We start from the raw sequence: 18,719 nt of genomic DNA, 5'->3' as shown, positions 1-18,719 counted from the left end.
ATGATATTGTACATTTTTCTACTTAGAGGTATAAGAGATAGAAATGATGGAGAAGATGATATAATTCTAAAGGTGACCAAAATTATCGGAGACTTTCTCTAACTCAAGATAAAATTTTATGTTTTTGGATAAAACTTCTTGCATTCTAAAAGTTTAATGATAATGAAACGAATTATAGTAGCTAACTCAATGTAAGGAGTGTAAATACTCTGAGTGCTTCAAAAGTATGAGTAAAGAGTAAGCAAAAGCTAATAACTAACTTAATGCATGAAGTATAGTAACATTTATCTTCTCAACTCTTAAGAGAATGGGTGAAATCAAGCACCCCCAATTCTCTTATTTATCTAGCAAAGGGGCTCTACATATGTTCAAAGACCATTCGAAAAAACTTAGTTTAAAACAATAGTTATCAAATCCTTACCAATAATGATCGATTCTACCGAGAATAAATTGCCACTTTATTTTTTAATAAAATATCAATCGAATGTGTAAGTGATACAAACCTACTTAAAGGTGACAACTAAGTAGAAGAGGAATTGATGAATAAATTTTACGAAGAAAAGACCTCAAAAACTTAAAAGCTTATGAGACAATACTCATTAAGGCTTCAACAAGCCTCCACCCAATTCAAGCGACATGAGACGTTTAAGAGACTAACGAATAGCAAGGCTTTTTCCCTCATTTAAAGGATTCGTAAGAACCAGAAAAGAGCAACACAACTTGACCGACCCTATACCAAAGTTAAAATCATTAGCGAGTTAAATCAAAATGGACAGATCAACGTTCAACTACCCAACAACACTAGTGGAAAGCAAATTGGAGCCAAGAAGCACATTGCAACTAGAGCAAAAGATTGAATATTCAACAAAGGAGAGGAAATGTAACGTCTATAGTCTTTCAGTTTTATTCATGCTTTGCACGGCATGTACAGGGCATGTAATAAGCTTAACAATCCTATTTTGATTAACTTTGTGATCGTTTTACTCTTATAAATGTAAATTGTGTGCGGTCGTCATGAAAAGATAAAACTGCCTAAAAATAAACTATCCAAATAATCATTTTAGAAATTTTCTATCTCTATAGAGTTGTACAAAGTGTCACTCAACACACACGGATGGGTAGTCCTTAAAATTGATTCACAGTCTTATTTTGTAACAGTTATATGAGTAGTTGCGAAAAATTTTTAAGCTTCCTTAGACCTTTTGTTATATAATCGTTCAGAACTTACGAAATTTATATTTATAATTTAAATTACATATCAAATATTTACTGAAATATATACTTATAGAATCCTAAGTTAAATATTTTCTTTATTTATTTTATAAATCTTTAAAGGATGATAAGAGATTTAAGAAAGCTAATCCTTTACGGACGTACTACTTTGAAAAAAAATCAACCACACTGCAGTGCAGTGCGGTGGGGGGTTTGATCAAGTTCGGGTCTGGCGAGGAGTTGGCGTACTTGTTGGGTCCCGACATCTATACCGATGGGAGGATATCTGTGCAGGGGTTTGACGCCAAGCTGTTCCCATCGGAGGCGGCGGCAGCGGCAGCATCAAACTGGTGCAGGGTCAACGACGAAGGACACGCAGGCCAAGGCTGCCATGCCGAGGAGAGGTTAGTGCATTCCACTTCCCCAACCGCCCAAGGAAGAATTAATTTCTTGTGGTTGCTTGAACGGAAGACAACAGAAACGGCGTGACGGATCCTCGGTGAATTGGGTCAGCGTGATCGTTTCAGCATCTGTCAATAATATAGGACAACGAAATGAAAAAGAACCAAGGCAGAAGAAGGTGTCTGCCGACTCTCGGGTCAATTCAAAGGTGATGTACACTAAACTTGGAACATGGAAACTACAATAAAAACAAGCATGTTGGGTGTGTCTGCAGCCATCCAAAATTTGAAGATAAACATGTTTCACCTTTGACATAAGCAAGAGTCTATTTTTTCCTCTTTCTACTTCCAGACATTTGTGCCCCCTTGTCAGCAGGCTCCGAAGCTCTTGATTTGCTAGCAGGGGTCTTCTTCTTCACATTTGACTTTCCATTGTTCTTCAAATCAAGCTGCACTTGGACTCCTAATCACAAAACAAATCAGGAAGATGAACCGTGAGAAAGAATTATGTACACATTTAAAAATATCCAATTCAATGATGAAGGAGTGAGTGAAAATGTATCTAAAAGATTCAAAACTAACCCTTCGGTTTGTTGCTCAGAAGATCAAGTTGTGGCTTCTGATCGGCATTTGTACCAAGTCCAAGATCATCTGAAACAGGTAGTAGATATAAAATCCACAATCAGAAAGTGACATTGAATCATATAGATACATTTCTAAACCAGTTTGATCATGAAAATGTAAAGCAGACAACACAAAACGGGCACACAGCCACTCAGCAAGTGTACAAGTAGTACAGAAGAAAAACGCTCACCTGCATCTTCTGAATCAGAATTCTCTTCTTCATTTTCCGCTAGAGCTTCTCCATTTTCTTCAGATACACCATCCTCCACAGGTTCCAAGATTGCCGCTATACGCTTCTTCGGAGCCTTTTTCAAGCCCGGAAGTGTTATCAGATCTGCTGATCGCACAACACGGGAGCTGCTTCCTTGCTTATATGCCTTGGTTAGTGCAGATTTCACTGCTGGTTGAATGTTGTCCATGGGATTCGGATGTCCCTGCAATCGAACAATTATGGTGATTCAGTTTTGAATTTTAGCAGAACTAAATTATAAACACATTTTTGAAATGGTATGCAATATAATAAGTGCACCACCACTACTGGATTAGTTATTCTGTCTGTTGGCATCATGCACACAACAGATCCTCAAATCACATATAGTATACATGTATTTAAATACATAGATAATATTTCGATTAAATAAATCTCCAACTTGGAAATACATAAATGCATTATTAAGGCACATGTTCACATTAGAAAGGTCTGACATAAAACCTGTTAAAGTTGAGAGATATGCAATCTTGATTTAACTAAAGCTCAAACAACAAATTGAGCAACCAATGAAAACTCCACAAGTGTTAAAGGAAGATTGAGCAAATCTATTAGGCGAAGGAGCTACCATCATGCACAATAAGCTAGAAGGCCAGCTACAAGACTTCCAAAGAGCCCAATTACATGTATGTGATGTCAAACACAAAAATAATAAAATATAGCTTGTGCTGAACTAGCCAGTAGGTGCAATAAGCTAAATGGCCAAACAATAACCCACCTTCAAGCATATGCTGTGTTTAGAGACAGGGATCGAACACACCAAAATGTAACTGCCAGCCTGTACCCTGTTGGCACATTAATTTTACAACACTGCCTATGCAGAGAGAACAAATAAAAATATGAAAACTAATCATACGAGTTTGTGTGCACATGTAAATATGTATGGATGTCTTTAGATCTTAAAGTAGCTCCAGTAAAAGCCATTTATTCACATTATTATGTTACTAGGACAGTTTGTTCAAAACAGAAACTCAACCTGTTAGCCCATGATGTCAAATTCTTCCTATGTCAAATGACAACCATCAGAATAAGAAAAAACAAACAAACATTTTGTAACTAGATTGACGTCAAGGATAAATATTAGCACCACATACAAAAAGGATCTCTAAAGAAGAATATACATCGACTACTAGCTAGTGAAATTGAAAAGTGACCATTTCTTAGATTCCTGAATGTGACATGAGACAGACAAACCTTGAACTTGGATAGCTCCACAATTGTGTCGAAGTCTTCTTGAGTTAAAGAATAAGCATCCATGAATTCCACAACCTTCTGAACAGCAACTTCCTGATAGTGTTCCAGATATTATTAGATACTTCAAAATATTCCACTATCCTATAAACAGAACATATTTTGTAAATGAAGCATATGGAAGGTAATCAGACCTTAGGCATCATTTGAAGAGGATCTGTAAGCTGTTTCAATAGAAGAGTCAAGTAGTCCACCCGCAAGGTTGCCCTGACCGTTTATATATTGAATACAATTTTGCATAAGACAAATATATTAAATGACGGCTAAAAAAGATAAAAGTCCACTTCATTTGAAAAAATTAATGTATTGAGGTAAATATAGATGTTCAGTTCAGTTAACACTGGATAGCATACATAAATGTCAGTCAGGAGATCAACTCCAAACAATACAAGTTACTATGAATTAAATAGGTGGCATTGCAGAAATCAGTTACTGAGGTCTGAAAAGACTCATTCAGACATGTCTTTGTTATTACTGCTTAAAGTACCCACAAACTTGACAACCCCATGAGATCCAAGGACAGTCAAAAAAATTAATTTCTGGATATCAACAAAGGATATGCTGTTGTATACTAAGTTCACAGCAGAAACATGAGGTGGCCAAAACCATTGCATCAAAAGGCAAATACTTTTGTCCATGGTTATTGTGAATCATCTAAAACTCATGATTGATCTAAAATAAATGGATGCCAATAGTTATTGAGTTTCATCCGAAATTTTGTTTTTTGTTTTTTTATAAAGGAAGATCATAGTGTTCAAGTAGAGCTAACGGATGAGTCCAAGCCAAACTCTGGAGTTAATCTTTGGAATTTGGAATTAGTAAAGTGTATTTTAAGTCAAATCAAATTGTATTTTCTATTTTTCAAATTATTTTTTAATGATTTTTTGTCCATCATTCTATTGTTACACTAGAGTCGTAACCTACCATTCTCTGTCCCTTTCCAGTAACTTTTCTATTTCACCTTTTTGACATTCTATCTATTGTGTTTTCTGACAACAGTTTTCGCTGACAATCCAACTGAATCTGATTTTTGGAATAAATTTAGCTTAAAAATTCCAGCAAATTCCTTGTTATATTCTCACATTTCTTCAATCCTAAATCCTTAATAAATCCCTCCACAAGTCTGTCCTACAAAAAGGATAAACTATTAAAAGAACAAAAAAAATAGCACGATGTGCTCGAAGCAAAAACAAATGATCAGATAGTAAACCACTATTTTTAATCTGAAATATACTTCTCCATTCCCACCTACCAGCCTTGTATTTGGACGCAGCAAAGGCCCCAGGTGTGGTCCAATGTAAGGCCCACTCCTGTCATGAGGCAGCTAGGAGAGGCAGGTAAGTCATTGGAAGGTAGGAAAACTGTTCTTTTGATTTCAAAAGACTAAAAACCAACAGACACATCAAAATAAAGAACTACATTTTGACCATAACTTTGCAAACGATAGCAATAACAAAAAAGAACCAGAAGATTCTAAAGACACTCATTTTCTCAAAACATATACAGTAAACATACTTAATATGAGAAATCATATATGCTACCTATCCAACTTAGCTTCCTGTGATGCAAGAAAGTGAACATGAACATCTTCCAAAAGTCGCAAATTCTTTCCCATTGTCGAGTTCTTCCCTAGCCATCCGCCAAACCTATTAAAGTTGCGTTCTCCCTGCAAACCAAGTAAATCTGTGAGTAAAAAGACTTCTTGATTCACACAGACCTACAAAATTGGTACAATCATAGACAGTCAAAAACCAGAAGACAGAAAAATAAACAAGCATTACATCAGTCCAATAATGGCAAGAAGCAAGAGATCATATTTCCTGCATCGTGAATTTAGTCCAAAGTGTCGTATTTTGTATTGAATTGGATCTCATCATTATCAGGTCTACCTCCCATTAGGCTGGATCAGCTACAGAAATGCTCCTACTAAAGCAGGCTATAGCAATTTTTCATAATTGCAATTGCCAGCAGGTAAGCTTGTATAATATAGAAGTTAATTAATGAGGGTGAAAACTTGGCAAATGCAAATTATGAACAAGAAGAACATCTTCATTGGTCACATATCTGAAACATCTACCAGGATGAGGAAATGATATGCAGAAGCAAGACAATCAAATAGGCACATAGAATCAAAATACAACCACTTTGACTGTTGATAGCATGGTCCAATGATTAAATCCCATCCTCACCACTCAACATCTGCCAAAAAAAGAAAAGAAAAATCCAACCAACCCACAAAAGTATGTGAAGTTCATAATTTACAGAACAAACTGACACGAATTTACAATTCTGTATCCCAACAGTAATTATCAGACCAAGATATCAATGCTGGTTAAACCACAACTAGATGTTTTACCCTGTTTTCATTTTAGACCATGTTAAACTCAAAATGCCTGAGTTTCATATTGCTGTTCAGATTTTCGAAAAAGAATCATGCATTCTTTGACATATACAGAAAATAACATGAAAGGTACCGATTTGTAGAATTTCTAGTGATGACACTGACACAAAGCATGGAAATAAGTTCAAAAGAACAAATAATTTGAGAAATAGGAAAGTTGAACCCCAACTAGAATGAGGCTACCAAAATCTTATCAAATAATTTCACTGGTGCAAGGCAATCTGTCAAGACAACATGTTAAGATACCTATGAATAGAAATATCAATTTCCTTTTTACCATGAATTCAACCTCAATATAGAATGAGCAAACAACATTGGTCTCCATAAAATTCACTTAAAAGTATATAAGGTGGTTATTATAGTAGTAGTCGCACAGATAAAACCCAACGTCACAATAAAATTTTCTTAGTAAACCCATGAAGGGTTGAAGGTAAAATCTAGCAGCAGCCGTAAGCCCATGTCGAATGGCAATCATATAAAATTTTCTTGGTGACCCTATGATAATTATTATGTGAGAAGAATCTTGATAGCATGCTTCCTGATGCAAAATTAAGACAAATGCTGGCAGTAAAAATGCCTCAAGAGTCAAGATGATATACTCCAAGAGATGACTGATAAACTAAGCAACTACAGGAGAAAAAAAACTTCAAGAGACTTTCATTTCCAGGTAAGAGTTTTCAGTTGGAATAAGAACAAGGAAAAGTACCGGTTCAAGGGTCTCTCGATGCCCATGCATCAAAGCAGCCCTGGCAAAATAAAATACAAACAAATAGACAAACTTAAGATTCGTCATCCTATGCAGTAAGTTGAGCAATGTCACGAACGAGAGAATCGTCAAGTTATAGTTTGACATACGGGATTATACAGGATGCAAATGAACTAGATTGCGAAAGCTGCCACTGCCGATATCTTCTGATCTGAACATTGAATATATCACCATCCCCTATAGACTCAGCAGCCTGTGCAAGGAATTGCATTCTTTTAACTCCATTCTCATCCTTGCCAATAGAAGTTGGTCGATAGTTGATATAATTTTCCTGGCATTTAATAAAAAAGTCAGTTATGTAATACAAAGTTCAGAAAATATAAAATATTCATTAAATTATATAATTGTTTATTCCTTGCCAAAAACACTTTTATAGTTGGTAGGTCAATGACATTTTCTGGGAAACTTGTAATGACAACAAAAAAATAATCATCTGGCAAAATTACCAAGCCGAGTGTCATGCATGATCCATGGATCAATTCTCGTAATCATGGTTCACCTTACCGGTTAGTACCAATGTACTGACCGGCTATCGGTATAATATGTACCGACATACTGACACATTATATGACGGGGCATACTAATAAACTGATATGTACCGCCTATACCGGTCCCCTATCCAAGTGATATATACCACCCATATCGAGCAAGACGTCACGATATGACAAACCTTGCTCGTAACATTGCTACAAAATAGTGACATACAACAAACTAAGAGAATATGTAACTGCAAGTTTATAATTAAGGCCTTCAAATTTTTCTGGTAATATGGAGAGAACTACCATTATTTCCATCCTACCAAAGAATGTATACGAGGAATGACATTCCCTTATAATTACAAAAGAAAACCTAAAGAAAGCACAAAAAACATTCAGAGAGCCACAAACTGGAGATCATGGGCTTGTTGTGAACTATTCGTTTCTCTCGGTTAATTTCTATCTATGAACAGTAATCAATAGGTAGATAAATGCAGGACAAATAGCTAAGCTTATCTGATGATTTCCAGATCCTTCGGGGTAATCAATAAATAGCTGAAGCCACCAAAAAGAGATGGATCTATCCTATTGCTTAGGTCAACGCCAGGCCACCTAGATGATGAATGTAGTACAAAAGCACTTGATCATTCATATTTTACTACTTGGCTATGGTGTTCATATTTTCATGTTATTTCATTGGATTATTAATTTATAAATGCTCCAGAGCATGAAACAAAAAGGTAAACACATTAGTTATCATTATGTCGTTTTAATGTCTAACTTAAAGTCCCCTTTTGGTCCAGCATGGTTTTTACCTTATTAGTAATCCAGCATATCTGTAACATTTTCACAAATTTATAAAAACAAACAACAAACAATTACATGTCCTAGCATAGTATTCCAGGTAAAGCTCTCCTAGGAACCTCTGCAAGTGACAGCACATAATGTTTGTTGCTAAAATGCTGCTTCTAAAGTGATTCAGTTGTGTTTTTGATAATACAGCCCTCCATATCAATTGATGGAAGTGTAAGATATCACAGTAAGAACTAAACATATGATTTGTATTTTTCTACAATGGCCTAAGGCAAACTCAACCTCACATAATAAGAGCTATATTTCAGATGCATAAGATGTCACATATAGTTGCACATATAAAATCCACTTAAGTAACCAACCAAGGAAGATACAATATCATGCATTGTTGTAAATATGAAATGACCTAAAAAGTTAGTCAAGTTAGAACACATAACAAACCTGAACAATAAGGGGAACCAAGTCAGGATCACTCATGCTTAAATCAATTCTTTCATCCATACGCAGCTTCCCACCATTGAATCCAAAGAGCCTACGATACAAAGGCAATGTTAATAGAATTCTGAAAAAAAAAAATGTGAACCAATGATTTTAGGATGTCTAGTTGCTATTTCAATCATGCTATCAACAGATAATTCTACAAACAATTTACTTCTGTTAGTAGAGAACAAATAACAGAACTAGAGAAGAGGCTCTCAAGCATGCTAGAGACCATCTCTCACTAGATTGAGCAAATTGAGCCTACAAGTTACCTTACCAGAAAGTTCCAGTTTAAAGTCTGAATTCAGCAAACAAAATTGGCAGATCATTAGTAAGTAGTAACACATCATGCAAGGTGTTAAGCTACAATATTCAGCAATAGATAGGAACATCAAGTAGAAGAGCATGATATGTGATCACATAGTAAAAGAATTAACAACTGTTTTCCAAGAATATATTGTATATACCCACATTATTGTATATGGTGTATTTATTCAACATTTTGAGTCTCATTTGTCATTACACTGACTAATAATTGAGTTTTAACAATAGACAGATTTTAAATATTTATGATTTCATGTACAAGCGCCTAAGAGATATTATCTTCAGGGATTTGAATGTCTCGAATACGAGAATCAGGGTTTTTAAGGTATCAAATCATAAGAATTCATATAAATATTATCCAAATTTTAACTGTTTTTACTTACATCATTGATCGATAGAATGTGACCCTTTCCAAATCGGGTAGACAGGATGACTGAATTTCTTTAATAATGTATAACCAAGGGCTGGCTAGCTCTTATACTTCCAGCTTCCATCTCTAATTTTCTACCTACCTCATTTGGCACATAATGTTACTGCCTCACTTGTATAAAACTAAAATCATATTAGGGCAACCTGAAAGCCTCTATGCATCACCATGTGTTAAACTTGGCTTTGGCTAGGACTTCACAACACTGAGGTTAAAAGCCAATCACTAAATCTGACACATCTTCAAAAAAATATATATTCAGTCGATCTTATATTTGATTCCAAACAGATCAAGAAGGCCTTGTATTACCATAATGCAGATGATTCACATATTATCATGACTTTAATTTCAGCCAAACAACCCACTTCAAATAAGTTTCAACCAGACATGAGCCTGAATCATGACGAAAATGAAAGCATCTTTGCTCAAATTGCTCAACCAAGTGAAATGTGATATCAGATATGGTTCAATACATTTCTGTTACAAGCTGTCATTAACCTGACCCCTCCAAAGTGAAGGAACATGAATGGATAAGTTGGTGCAGTTTCAAGATTTTGCAACCATCCTCAAAGTACTTAATAGTTAATACCCATATATCATCAACCAAGATCCAGCCCAATTAAGTGAAAACATAAAGAGGAAAAAAATGTGTTTGCAGCTAATTTTTGAAACAAAATTCAAGAGTTTAGAAAGCATATACAACATGCCAACAGGTGTGAAAATACATGTTTCCAGCTGGACATGAGCCCATTTATAATCTCAAGACCTTATAGATGTTGATACTCTCTAAAACATAAACATCTGTTCGAATCATCAACAGCATTATATGCTTCCTAGATCCTCATTATATAGGCTTTAGACATCCATATGAACCACATTAAGGAAAAACACTCATAATTACCCTCAGCACAAAAAACAGCTGTCTCAAATCCACATACTCTACTACAATGTTTTCTATCTGCTCCAATTAGGAATTACTGGGTTCATTTCTGCTCTTGTTGGCTTCAAAAATTGAGATGTCATTTTCCCCAACTTTGCGGCTACTTAGTCTATAACCAAACTTTTGGCGATCAGCGCCGAGATTTGACATCAAAAGACCATTCTCAAAACACTGTCAAACTTGAACACTTTCACTAGAAGCAATATTTTATGAAGAATCCCAAAAGAACTAAGAAGCATACCAAATGATTGCCAGTATCCAGATAATCTAAGAATACCAAATGATGTCCCTATCATCATCTAAGAATAATCTAGTCCAGATATCTGTAAATGCTATCAAATTTCATAAAAAGTTGGCTACCTCAAGATCAAGATCGTGAAAGAGTTACAACATATTAGCTCATGAGATCAGCAACATAAAAAGGACCTAAAATATAACAATGAGTGAATAACAAGCCTCATCCAGGCAATTGCAATTAGCTTATTGGAAGCAAACTTGCGAAGAAGTCAGGATGCAGAAAGTACTTGTCAACGGCTGTAAAGGGTGAAATATCTTCATCCTTTGCACTAGAAAGAAGGCGCTGTCTTATATCGTCATAATTGATTGCTGACTTTGAGATGCTCATGTACTGCAATTGATTTATTGCCATGCGCATATCTCCATTTACTCTTTCTGCAAGTTCTTCAAGTGCAACCTATTATGTGGACGGAGAGACCAACAAACATGAAGAAATAAAGAAATAATTATTGTCTCCTAAACATAAAGTTTATGCAACATCAACTCCAAAAGAGATCGTGCATCATAATGCTAATTACAACTTCCAACATAATGAGATAGGAAGATTAAAAACACAAGCCAAAAGCATCTACACATTACTTATATCCAAGTTCATCTTTACATGGCCTCTTGTAAGTAACACCTTAAGAGAAAAATTATTAAACTATGTTAGCTTTGTGGTGTACCTCATTAATTTGGAGACCTTCAGCATCTGCAATTTGCTTCAACCTTTTAGCCATCTGCATAGCAAAATCTACAAATCAGATACACATCTTTCCAAATTCCAACATAAGATACAGCTAAAACACTAATATGAACATACTGACATACCAGGCTACACATACACCCACAAATTAATTAAGAAGTTCCTGGTCAACTATCATTCAGCAGTGGCAATGATGCATGGATAAAGCAAATTATAGTAAGAACATGCAAAACGTAAACCACACTAGAGGTCAAATCATGGATCCTTCCCCAACATTGAGCTACAGGGTGGCCATCTACTTAATCAGATTAAGAGAAATCAATCTCTAAAAAAAATTTATAGGACTTCCTCACCTCTCTTTGGATCACTAACCTGAATTAACTCACCTCTCACTAATCCATTCATAAACCTCCTTATAAACATATACCCCAATATCATTTTTCTCCCACTTTATTCACAATTGGTTTTGGTAATACGTAGACAACTGTTACTCAAATTTGTTAGTGTACCAATCATCTGTCTCAACACTCTTAACTCAGCAACACAATTTCCATAGTTTGTTACAATACAGGATCCAAGCCAGTGTCGCAACTGTCTACAATTTTTTATCTAAAAAAAACCAAAGATTTTGGGCTTCTATCTTATTGTGTGCATTTGACAAATCAGAGATTCTTTTATGGTTTGGGGAGAAACAGAAACAATCAACAGCTCATTTAAAAGCACCATCTCTTTCTCTCATATCCTCGGCCCTCAAAGTCAAACACCTGGCCACAACCCGATCCCAATTGTAGAGCAAGCTAGCCATAATTTGCCATTAAAAAAAGTTTCTAGGGGCGACTTCTCTTCAAATGAAAGCAAAGAAGGCCTGCGCCACAGGCCCTGTCACTTAGCCAATCAATTCATGCAAGGTGGGATGTGTGGCTCCTAACATGAGGCCTCTAGTATTTGCCAAGTTTTAACCTTTATTTACATCTTCAGGAACATAACAGACAACTAGATACAATAGGTATTCAAGTGACTAGGATGGAAGTAGACAACCAATAAATGTTGCTATGTAAAGAAAAAAAGTTAAATGCATGTAACCTGCTGCTTAGTAGGTTTCCTGTAGTTAAGTGGCAAGCAGTAGTTGACAAGACTCTTGAGCTTTTGACTGTAGCGATCATTACAGATGCAGATGATAGGAATCTTAGAAATCTTTATGCTAGCAATAAGATCAGCCACTCCACCTCTATCTCCAGCAGACATGCCATCAACCTCATCCATGATTAACACAGATTTTTGACGCTTTGACCTGCTATTTCAATTCTAAAAACATATATCAAACAGACAATTGATCTTTGCAAAACCCACAGTCAATCATGTAACACTAACCAGTCACTGCTAGAATTTACTATTTCATTGCTAACAAGTTCTTTGATAGAATTTGATGTACTTCCACCAATTCCTTTACCAATTTTGGCATCTGCCTTGCCACGGCTATCACTTGCATTAACCTAGCAAAATTTAAGTAAATTAAAAATCAACAAGAAAACTAATTTTACCACAATCCAACTTGGCCAAAAACATTTTCTTGGAACCACAGTGATTGTACAATAAAAGAAATAAAACAAAAGGCACCTCAATAGCTTGGAAACCAATCATCTGACTGACTAACTTTGCTGAAGTGCTTTTCCCAATTCCAGGTGATCCACTCAGCAGCACGGCTTTTTTAGATCCACTGTCAGATTGCTTTTTCCCTTTTCCTTTCTGGCCAGCATGCAAGAAATGTTCATCCCAGGTCATTAACCAGTCATGAAGTTGCTTAACCTGTTCATAGTAACCAAGTTCAAGTTGTTTGCAAACAAAGATTAAAGAAACATAGGGAAAAAGAAACAAAGATCAACATACGATTGACTGATTGCCAATGATGTCATTTGGAAGCTTCGGACGATACTTCTCAGTCCATGTCAATGAACTCCGATCACCAGACTGACTTTTTCTTTTGTCAGGCGAGATGCCTGATTTAACATTTTTTGCAGCATCTTTTCTTCCAATAGAAACAGCTTTATCATCTAGAAAGTGATAAAGGACATTGATCATATTTAGAGTGGTCACATGAACAACGATAGTCTGCTAAAAAAGAACATATAGCACTTACATGGAGGTCAGACACAGGATAACTAGTTTAGTGAGTTAAAAAGTGTTCAAAGAAATACGTGGCTCAGCATTGAAGTCATATATTTGTAAAAACTGTCAGCTTTTTACTTAAATATAACAACAAATAATAGGAAACAATAGAAGAACATCAAAGATTGAATTTTGCATGACTGTATGGCAGAACAAGTTGCTGCATTCAATTAAATGATTTATATCATCAATATTCCAAAATCTCAAATCTAGTAATATAGCATGAACCTAAACAAAGTACTTGTCTGAAACAGATTGTGGGACCAGCTACCATGGCACACCAAACTATATAAGCCATGCTCTTTCTCTTTCGCTTTTAGATATATATCATTTCTGTCTTCTCCCATAAAACCACAAGAATAAGTCATAAAATCCTAATGAGCTAGTCAATTAATACTAAACGGTCTAGCCATCATTAGCTGATATCACCATCATAACAAAAGAAAAAAACCTTTTAAATAAGCAATACTATGTAAAGTAATATCAATGTATATATCAAGTACCATATGTAGACTATGAAAACAAATATCATGTCTTCCATGCCACGAACAAAAAAGACAGATTAAAAATACCTTTCACTTCAACTTTGCGAGGGCTTTTATTGATAATTGGTTTGTCCATCTTTTCTGGGGATCTCTTCTTTTTCTCTTCTTGCATCTGTGCTTTAGCAGGCTTTGATTTCCGGATCTTATCAAATAATCCATCCTCAGTAAGGAAGGGAATACTACCAAGAACACAGACTAGGTTAAAGAAACTTTGATGACCAGTGACCAAGAGTATCTATAAAGACAATGCTAATAAAACGGACCCCAGCTCCTTGGCTTTTGAAGATTTCCTCCCACCAACATCCTCATCAGCTAAAAGAAAACTCTACAGCAAAGTCAAGATGGTTATAACTTATAACATCATATACAAAATCCAAAATAAAGATCTTCAGAATGTTAATTACCGTCTTTTTGCTGACAGCACTAGTGACCCTACCACCATGGCGTTTAATTAAATCTTCAGCTTCCTCACGTTCCAAACTACAAATTACATGTATCGTCTGAATGTCATAATGGTGCAATAATATTAACATATTCTGGAGCAAAGAACACTACACACCCATCAATTATACTAGGAAATCAGCAAACAAGGTGTATAAATCTCATAGACAAAAGATCAAGAAAATCTTTATCATTGATGCAGATTACCTGTCAAGTGTACCACTTATGACGAATGTCAGACTATTTAAACATTCAGGAGAACCTTCCGGAACTTCCTAATCAGCAAGAAAAACAAGAGTGAAACCTTGGAACTTGCCAATTTGGTGATACAGCAGTATGTTAAATATCAAGTACCTTTTCCCCTTTGTGTGGAGGATCCTTCCTCTCTCCAAAATTCATATACCCACCTCTGCCACCACCTCTCCCTCTTCCTCCTGCAGTAGCTCCAGACCCTCTTCCACCCTTACCCCTCCCACCAGCTTTAAGAGGAGTTTCATAATCATTTTCATCGGTTTCATCTTCAAGATGATCATCAACTTCATGAGAACTACTGATAATCTGTATACCAGAGCCAGTCTTCATTTTCTTGGTAGGTTTGACCTCAGCTGACCTTTTATCCTTACTAGGTGGCACAAAGTCATCATCATCATCATCATCATTCCTATGCAACTTCTTTGCAGGTGACGGCTTAATATCATCTGGGAGATCCTCAATGGATTTTCGAGTCTTCCTTTTTGGTGGTGTTTTAGCTTCTACTTTTTCCTTTACCGTTTCCTTTGAGTTCACTTCCTTGGCTGTAGATGTTGTGAAATATTTGCTAGTTTTTCTTCTGCCAGAGTTCTCTTGTGTTGCTTGCACCTGATTCTTCCATGAAAAAGTCAACGACATTGTTCATATCATGTTATAAAGTATAAACATAAATCTTCCAGCACACCATTACAAAGGCAAAGTGTATCAGTCATAATTTGTTCAGCTTTCCTTTGTTCGTTAGACATGTAAACCACATTGAATTATTGTGGAATGTACAAAACATATTCTTCTGCTTCCTAGTCACTCTTCTTTTAAAAAAAACCCACTAGTAATGCAATGGCTGTGCCTTATTATCATCTTGTCACACATAAACAAAATACAGAAAAAGGCGAAAATGAATGAGTTGGAAGAAGGAGGCTCAATAATTGGCATCGATCTAGACATGGATGCACGGTAACAAAAACTGATGGAGGTGTATGCCAATTAACCTTACAGCCGCATAAAATCATATAAATATGCAAATGAAGGAGAATAAGGGCAAAGAAACCATGCCAATTACCGGTTTCTGTGAGCTCAGCGGAGAAGGTTTATCCGGAACAGCTGTAGCAGGCTTTGACGCAGGCTTTGATACAGACCCACTCCCCTTGTCGTGTTGCTTCATGAACCATTTCCTTATATCGGACGACTGCATCAAACAAAGAGATATAGATTTAAAACAACAAAATGGAACGAGAAGAAAGCAAATTTATCAAGAAATCCGCAGCAACAGAAGACGATGCAGGAACAAACCCTGATACACGACTCACCATTTCCAACTTCAGTCCCGCTCACCAACGCCGGGCTAGTTTTCTCTTATCAAAAGCCCTAATAAAGGAGATGACACCATAAAATGGCAAAGAAGTCTGCACTGAATGCATACCCAAAAAAAGGGTTAAAAAAGAACAAACCCTTTAAAGATCGGATCTTTAGCACCTATATGACCACCTAGCGGATTCTTGAGGCTCCATAAACAAAGAAAAAACGATCGAGATAAGGTGGTGAAGAAGGAGAAAAGAACTAGGGTTCTTGAAGAGACGGAGGAAGACAAGGCGTGAAAGAATCTAAAGAAACCAATCGAACGCCAGTTGAAGGGAAACCCGTTGCACGAAGGCGATACGAATCGATCGTTTCGTCGTCTTCCTATGGCTTCGTCGACAACGCGAGGCGACGGGAAGAACGAAAAACACTCGACGGCTTAAGGCGACGGAGATACAATATTTGCTTTCTCCCTTCCGGAGGTACCATCACAACGTGGTGCGCATCTCGATGCCCATCGTCGTCCAAGGACGGTGATTCGTGCCCGTGTCTTGCCCACCGGATCAATCGGCTCCCAGGTGCTCCTTCCTTAAATCGGATGGCTTGATCTGGGTCAGGCAGAGTGGCGATCGACGAATCATCGCATCGAACGGCCGCGATGCGATCTTCCCCGGACTGATCGAACCGCCTAAAACAAGAGCCCTGCGTTATGCCCCGACGCAGCACATAAACTGGCCGGACTTGATCTGGACCGTATGATCGCAGGATCCCACGGTCCAAATCGCGAGTTCGATAACCATGATCATAACAATTTCCGAGCCGTCCAAGAATAAAATTGGGGCGAATTCATGAAAAAAACTATTTTTTATAATTTCTTGTAAATAATTATCGTGCTCGTTTGCCTCATCGATCATAATTGCTCGTAACTCTCATACGAGAGCTCATATTACTTACAACCCTTGACTCATTGCTCGTAACTCTTGGATACTCGTCTTCTCCTCTCACTCACAACCTACCCTTATCATCAATTATAAAGGATGATAGAAGGGTCATCAACATGAGTGAGGAATAAGAGAAGGCAAAACACCTTCGTCATCAACCACAAGAGAGGAAGGAAGAGGGGGTGGGGGGTTTTGCCATCACCTACGAGCCCCTCTCACATCATCAACTATGGGCAAGAAAAGAAAATGAGCGGTCTGCATGCCCTCACCGTCATTGTCTCATATATGGGTAGTAAGCGAGACATGTAATGATAAAGCTAGTGAGATTAGTAGAGGTAACTCTTATGCTACCATGGGTCAGACGAAAAAAAGATAAAATGATCTTTTTATCTTTTATAAAATTTTCAAAGGGCACTATGTTAAAAATTTTAAAAAGTAAGGGTTTTTTCAAAAACTTGGTCATAAAAATAAATATAAGAATAAAAGATAGATGCTGAGTAACTACATATATTCCTTTGACTATTTAAAAATATTAACAAAATTTATTTTTTTTCGTATTTATTTGCGAAGAAAAAATCAAAACAGCAGGTTTTTGAGCTGGTATGCATACAAGAAGTATCAGCCAAAAAGCTTCGGAGAACCTCCTAAATTTGAACTGGTGTTCTTCAAAGACTATGCAAGTATGGATCGAGTAATGATCCGGTTGGCTGAATGATGCAAGAAGGAATTCTTTCTCCAGCATATACCGATCATTTGATTCACCGAAGACACCGGACGACACATTTGAGGCGTGTTATGTACGATCACGTTCACTGCGACTGTCTCGCCCGTGCCAATGGCACCACCTCCGAGAGAGGCGTGGGCATGGAGCTGGGGGCCGGCGACGAGCGGCAGTTGGGGCACGACCGGTGCGCCCTCAGCCACGGGTCGACGCAGTCGAGGTGGAAGAGGTGCCCGCAGTCCGGCAACAGTCGCAGCACGTCAGCGTCCTCGTAGTCGCTCAGGCATATGGAGCAGCACGCCGCGGTGGTGGTGCCCTTCTCCTCCAGCTTAGCCTGCGAGTACGTGACCTTCGGGTAGCTCGTCAGGGTCGCCTCGTCGATGCCGGCCTCGAGGTCAGTGGGCGTCGCTGCAACGTCGCCGGACCGCCGGTTCGCGGCCGTGGTTCTTGCTCGGGTGCACAGATAGGACGCAAGAAGGGCGGCGGTGATCACCATCAGGATCCCCACCGAGGCGGGGAGGCCGTAGGCCAACCCAGCCGGCCGCCCGTTGGAGTTGTCATCGGGCGGGAGGAAGCTCGAGCCGTTGACGCCGCTGCCACTCATCGAGTTTGGTGAAGAAGGGGAACACTGGCAACACCGCGGCATCGTCTCGCGAAAAAGTAGGCTAAAAAACTCCAAGCTAGATTTCTTGTGGTCAAAGGAAAACAACATGACGCAGACGCAGCAGTAAACAAGATGTGAAGAGTCGTGGAGAAGCACACAACCACCGGTTATCCGCTGGAAACTCCACAAGTCAACGGTTATCTTGTGTTTGTGGACCCATCTGTTACTCTCTCTGCTTCCTCCCTCCCTCCCATGGAATTACGCCTCTGCTCAAGAACTTTGACTTTGACTTCACAAAAGTCAAATGAACAGAAGGAAGAATTTCACTTGAAGGAGAAAACTTTTCTAAATCTACAATTGTCATCCACACAAACATTTACTTGAAAACAAG

The 18,719-nt window shown here is 37.6% G+C and overlaps 2 protein-coding genes across 9 annotated transcripts; both read right to left on the bottom strand.

The window, feature by feature from the left end:
* Nucleotides 1-1,767: 1,767 nt before the first annotated feature.
* Nucleotides 1,768-16,616, bottom strand: LOC135583752 (replication factor C subunit 1-like). Of its 8 annotated transcripts, none has more exons than XM_065167193.1 (24): nt 16,404-16,616; nt 16,215-16,268; nt 16,074-16,131; nt 15,827-15,952; nt 14,872-15,375; nt 14,725-14,792; nt 14,481-14,556; nt 14,340-14,401; nt 14,104-14,255; nt 13,253-13,416; nt 12,983-13,171; nt 12,737-12,858; nt 12,449-12,659; nt 11,346-11,399; nt 10,908-11,077; nt 8,654-8,744; nt 7,013-7,194; nt 6,864-6,903; nt 5,298-5,422; nt 3,891-3,963; nt 3,700-3,792; nt 2,428-2,671; nt 2,196-2,264; nt 1,768-2,076 (listed from the first exon to the last, which is right to left on the bottom strand). In XM_065167193.1, exons 3-24 carry the CDS (start codon nt 16,074-16,076, stop codon nt 1,940-1,942), a joined length of 2,955 nt encoding a protein of 984 aa, XP_065023265.1. In that variant the 5' UTR covers nt 16,077-16,131; nt 16,215-16,268; nt 16,404-16,616; the 3' UTR covers nt 1,768-1,939. The 8 variants fall into 8 exon arrangements, with proteins under 8 accessions (XP_065023265.1, XP_065023239.1, XP_065023245.1 ...); XM_065167167.1 differs by having other exon boundaries at nt 14,872-15,381; nt 16,404-16,586; XM_065167173.1 differs by having other exon boundaries at nt 14,872-15,381; nt 16,215-16,261; nt 16,404-16,488.
* A 920-nt stretch (nt 16,617-17,536) lies between these two features.
* On the bottom strand, nt 17,537-18,617 carry LOC103981457 (putative RING-H2 finger protein ATL69). The gene has a single exon (XM_009398187.3). The coding sequence runs from the start codon at nt 18,434-18,436 to the stop codon at nt 17,813-17,815; it is 624 nt and encodes a 207-aa protein (XP_009396462.2). The 5' UTR covers nt 18,437-18,617; the 3' UTR covers nt 17,537-17,812.
* Between the last annotated feature and the right edge of the window lie 102 nt (nt 18,618-18,719).

This window comes from Musa acuminata, chromosome BXJ1-4 (assembly GCF_036884655.1).
Source record: "Musa acuminata AAA Group cultivar baxijiao chromosome BXJ1-4, Cavendish_Baxijiao_AAA, whole genome shotgun sequence".
Classification (NCBI taxonomy): Eukaryota; Viridiplantae; Streptophyta; class Magnoliopsida; order Zingiberales; family Musaceae; genus Musa; species Musa acuminata.
This window is presented reverse-complemented; position numbering and strand designations above follow the sequence as displayed.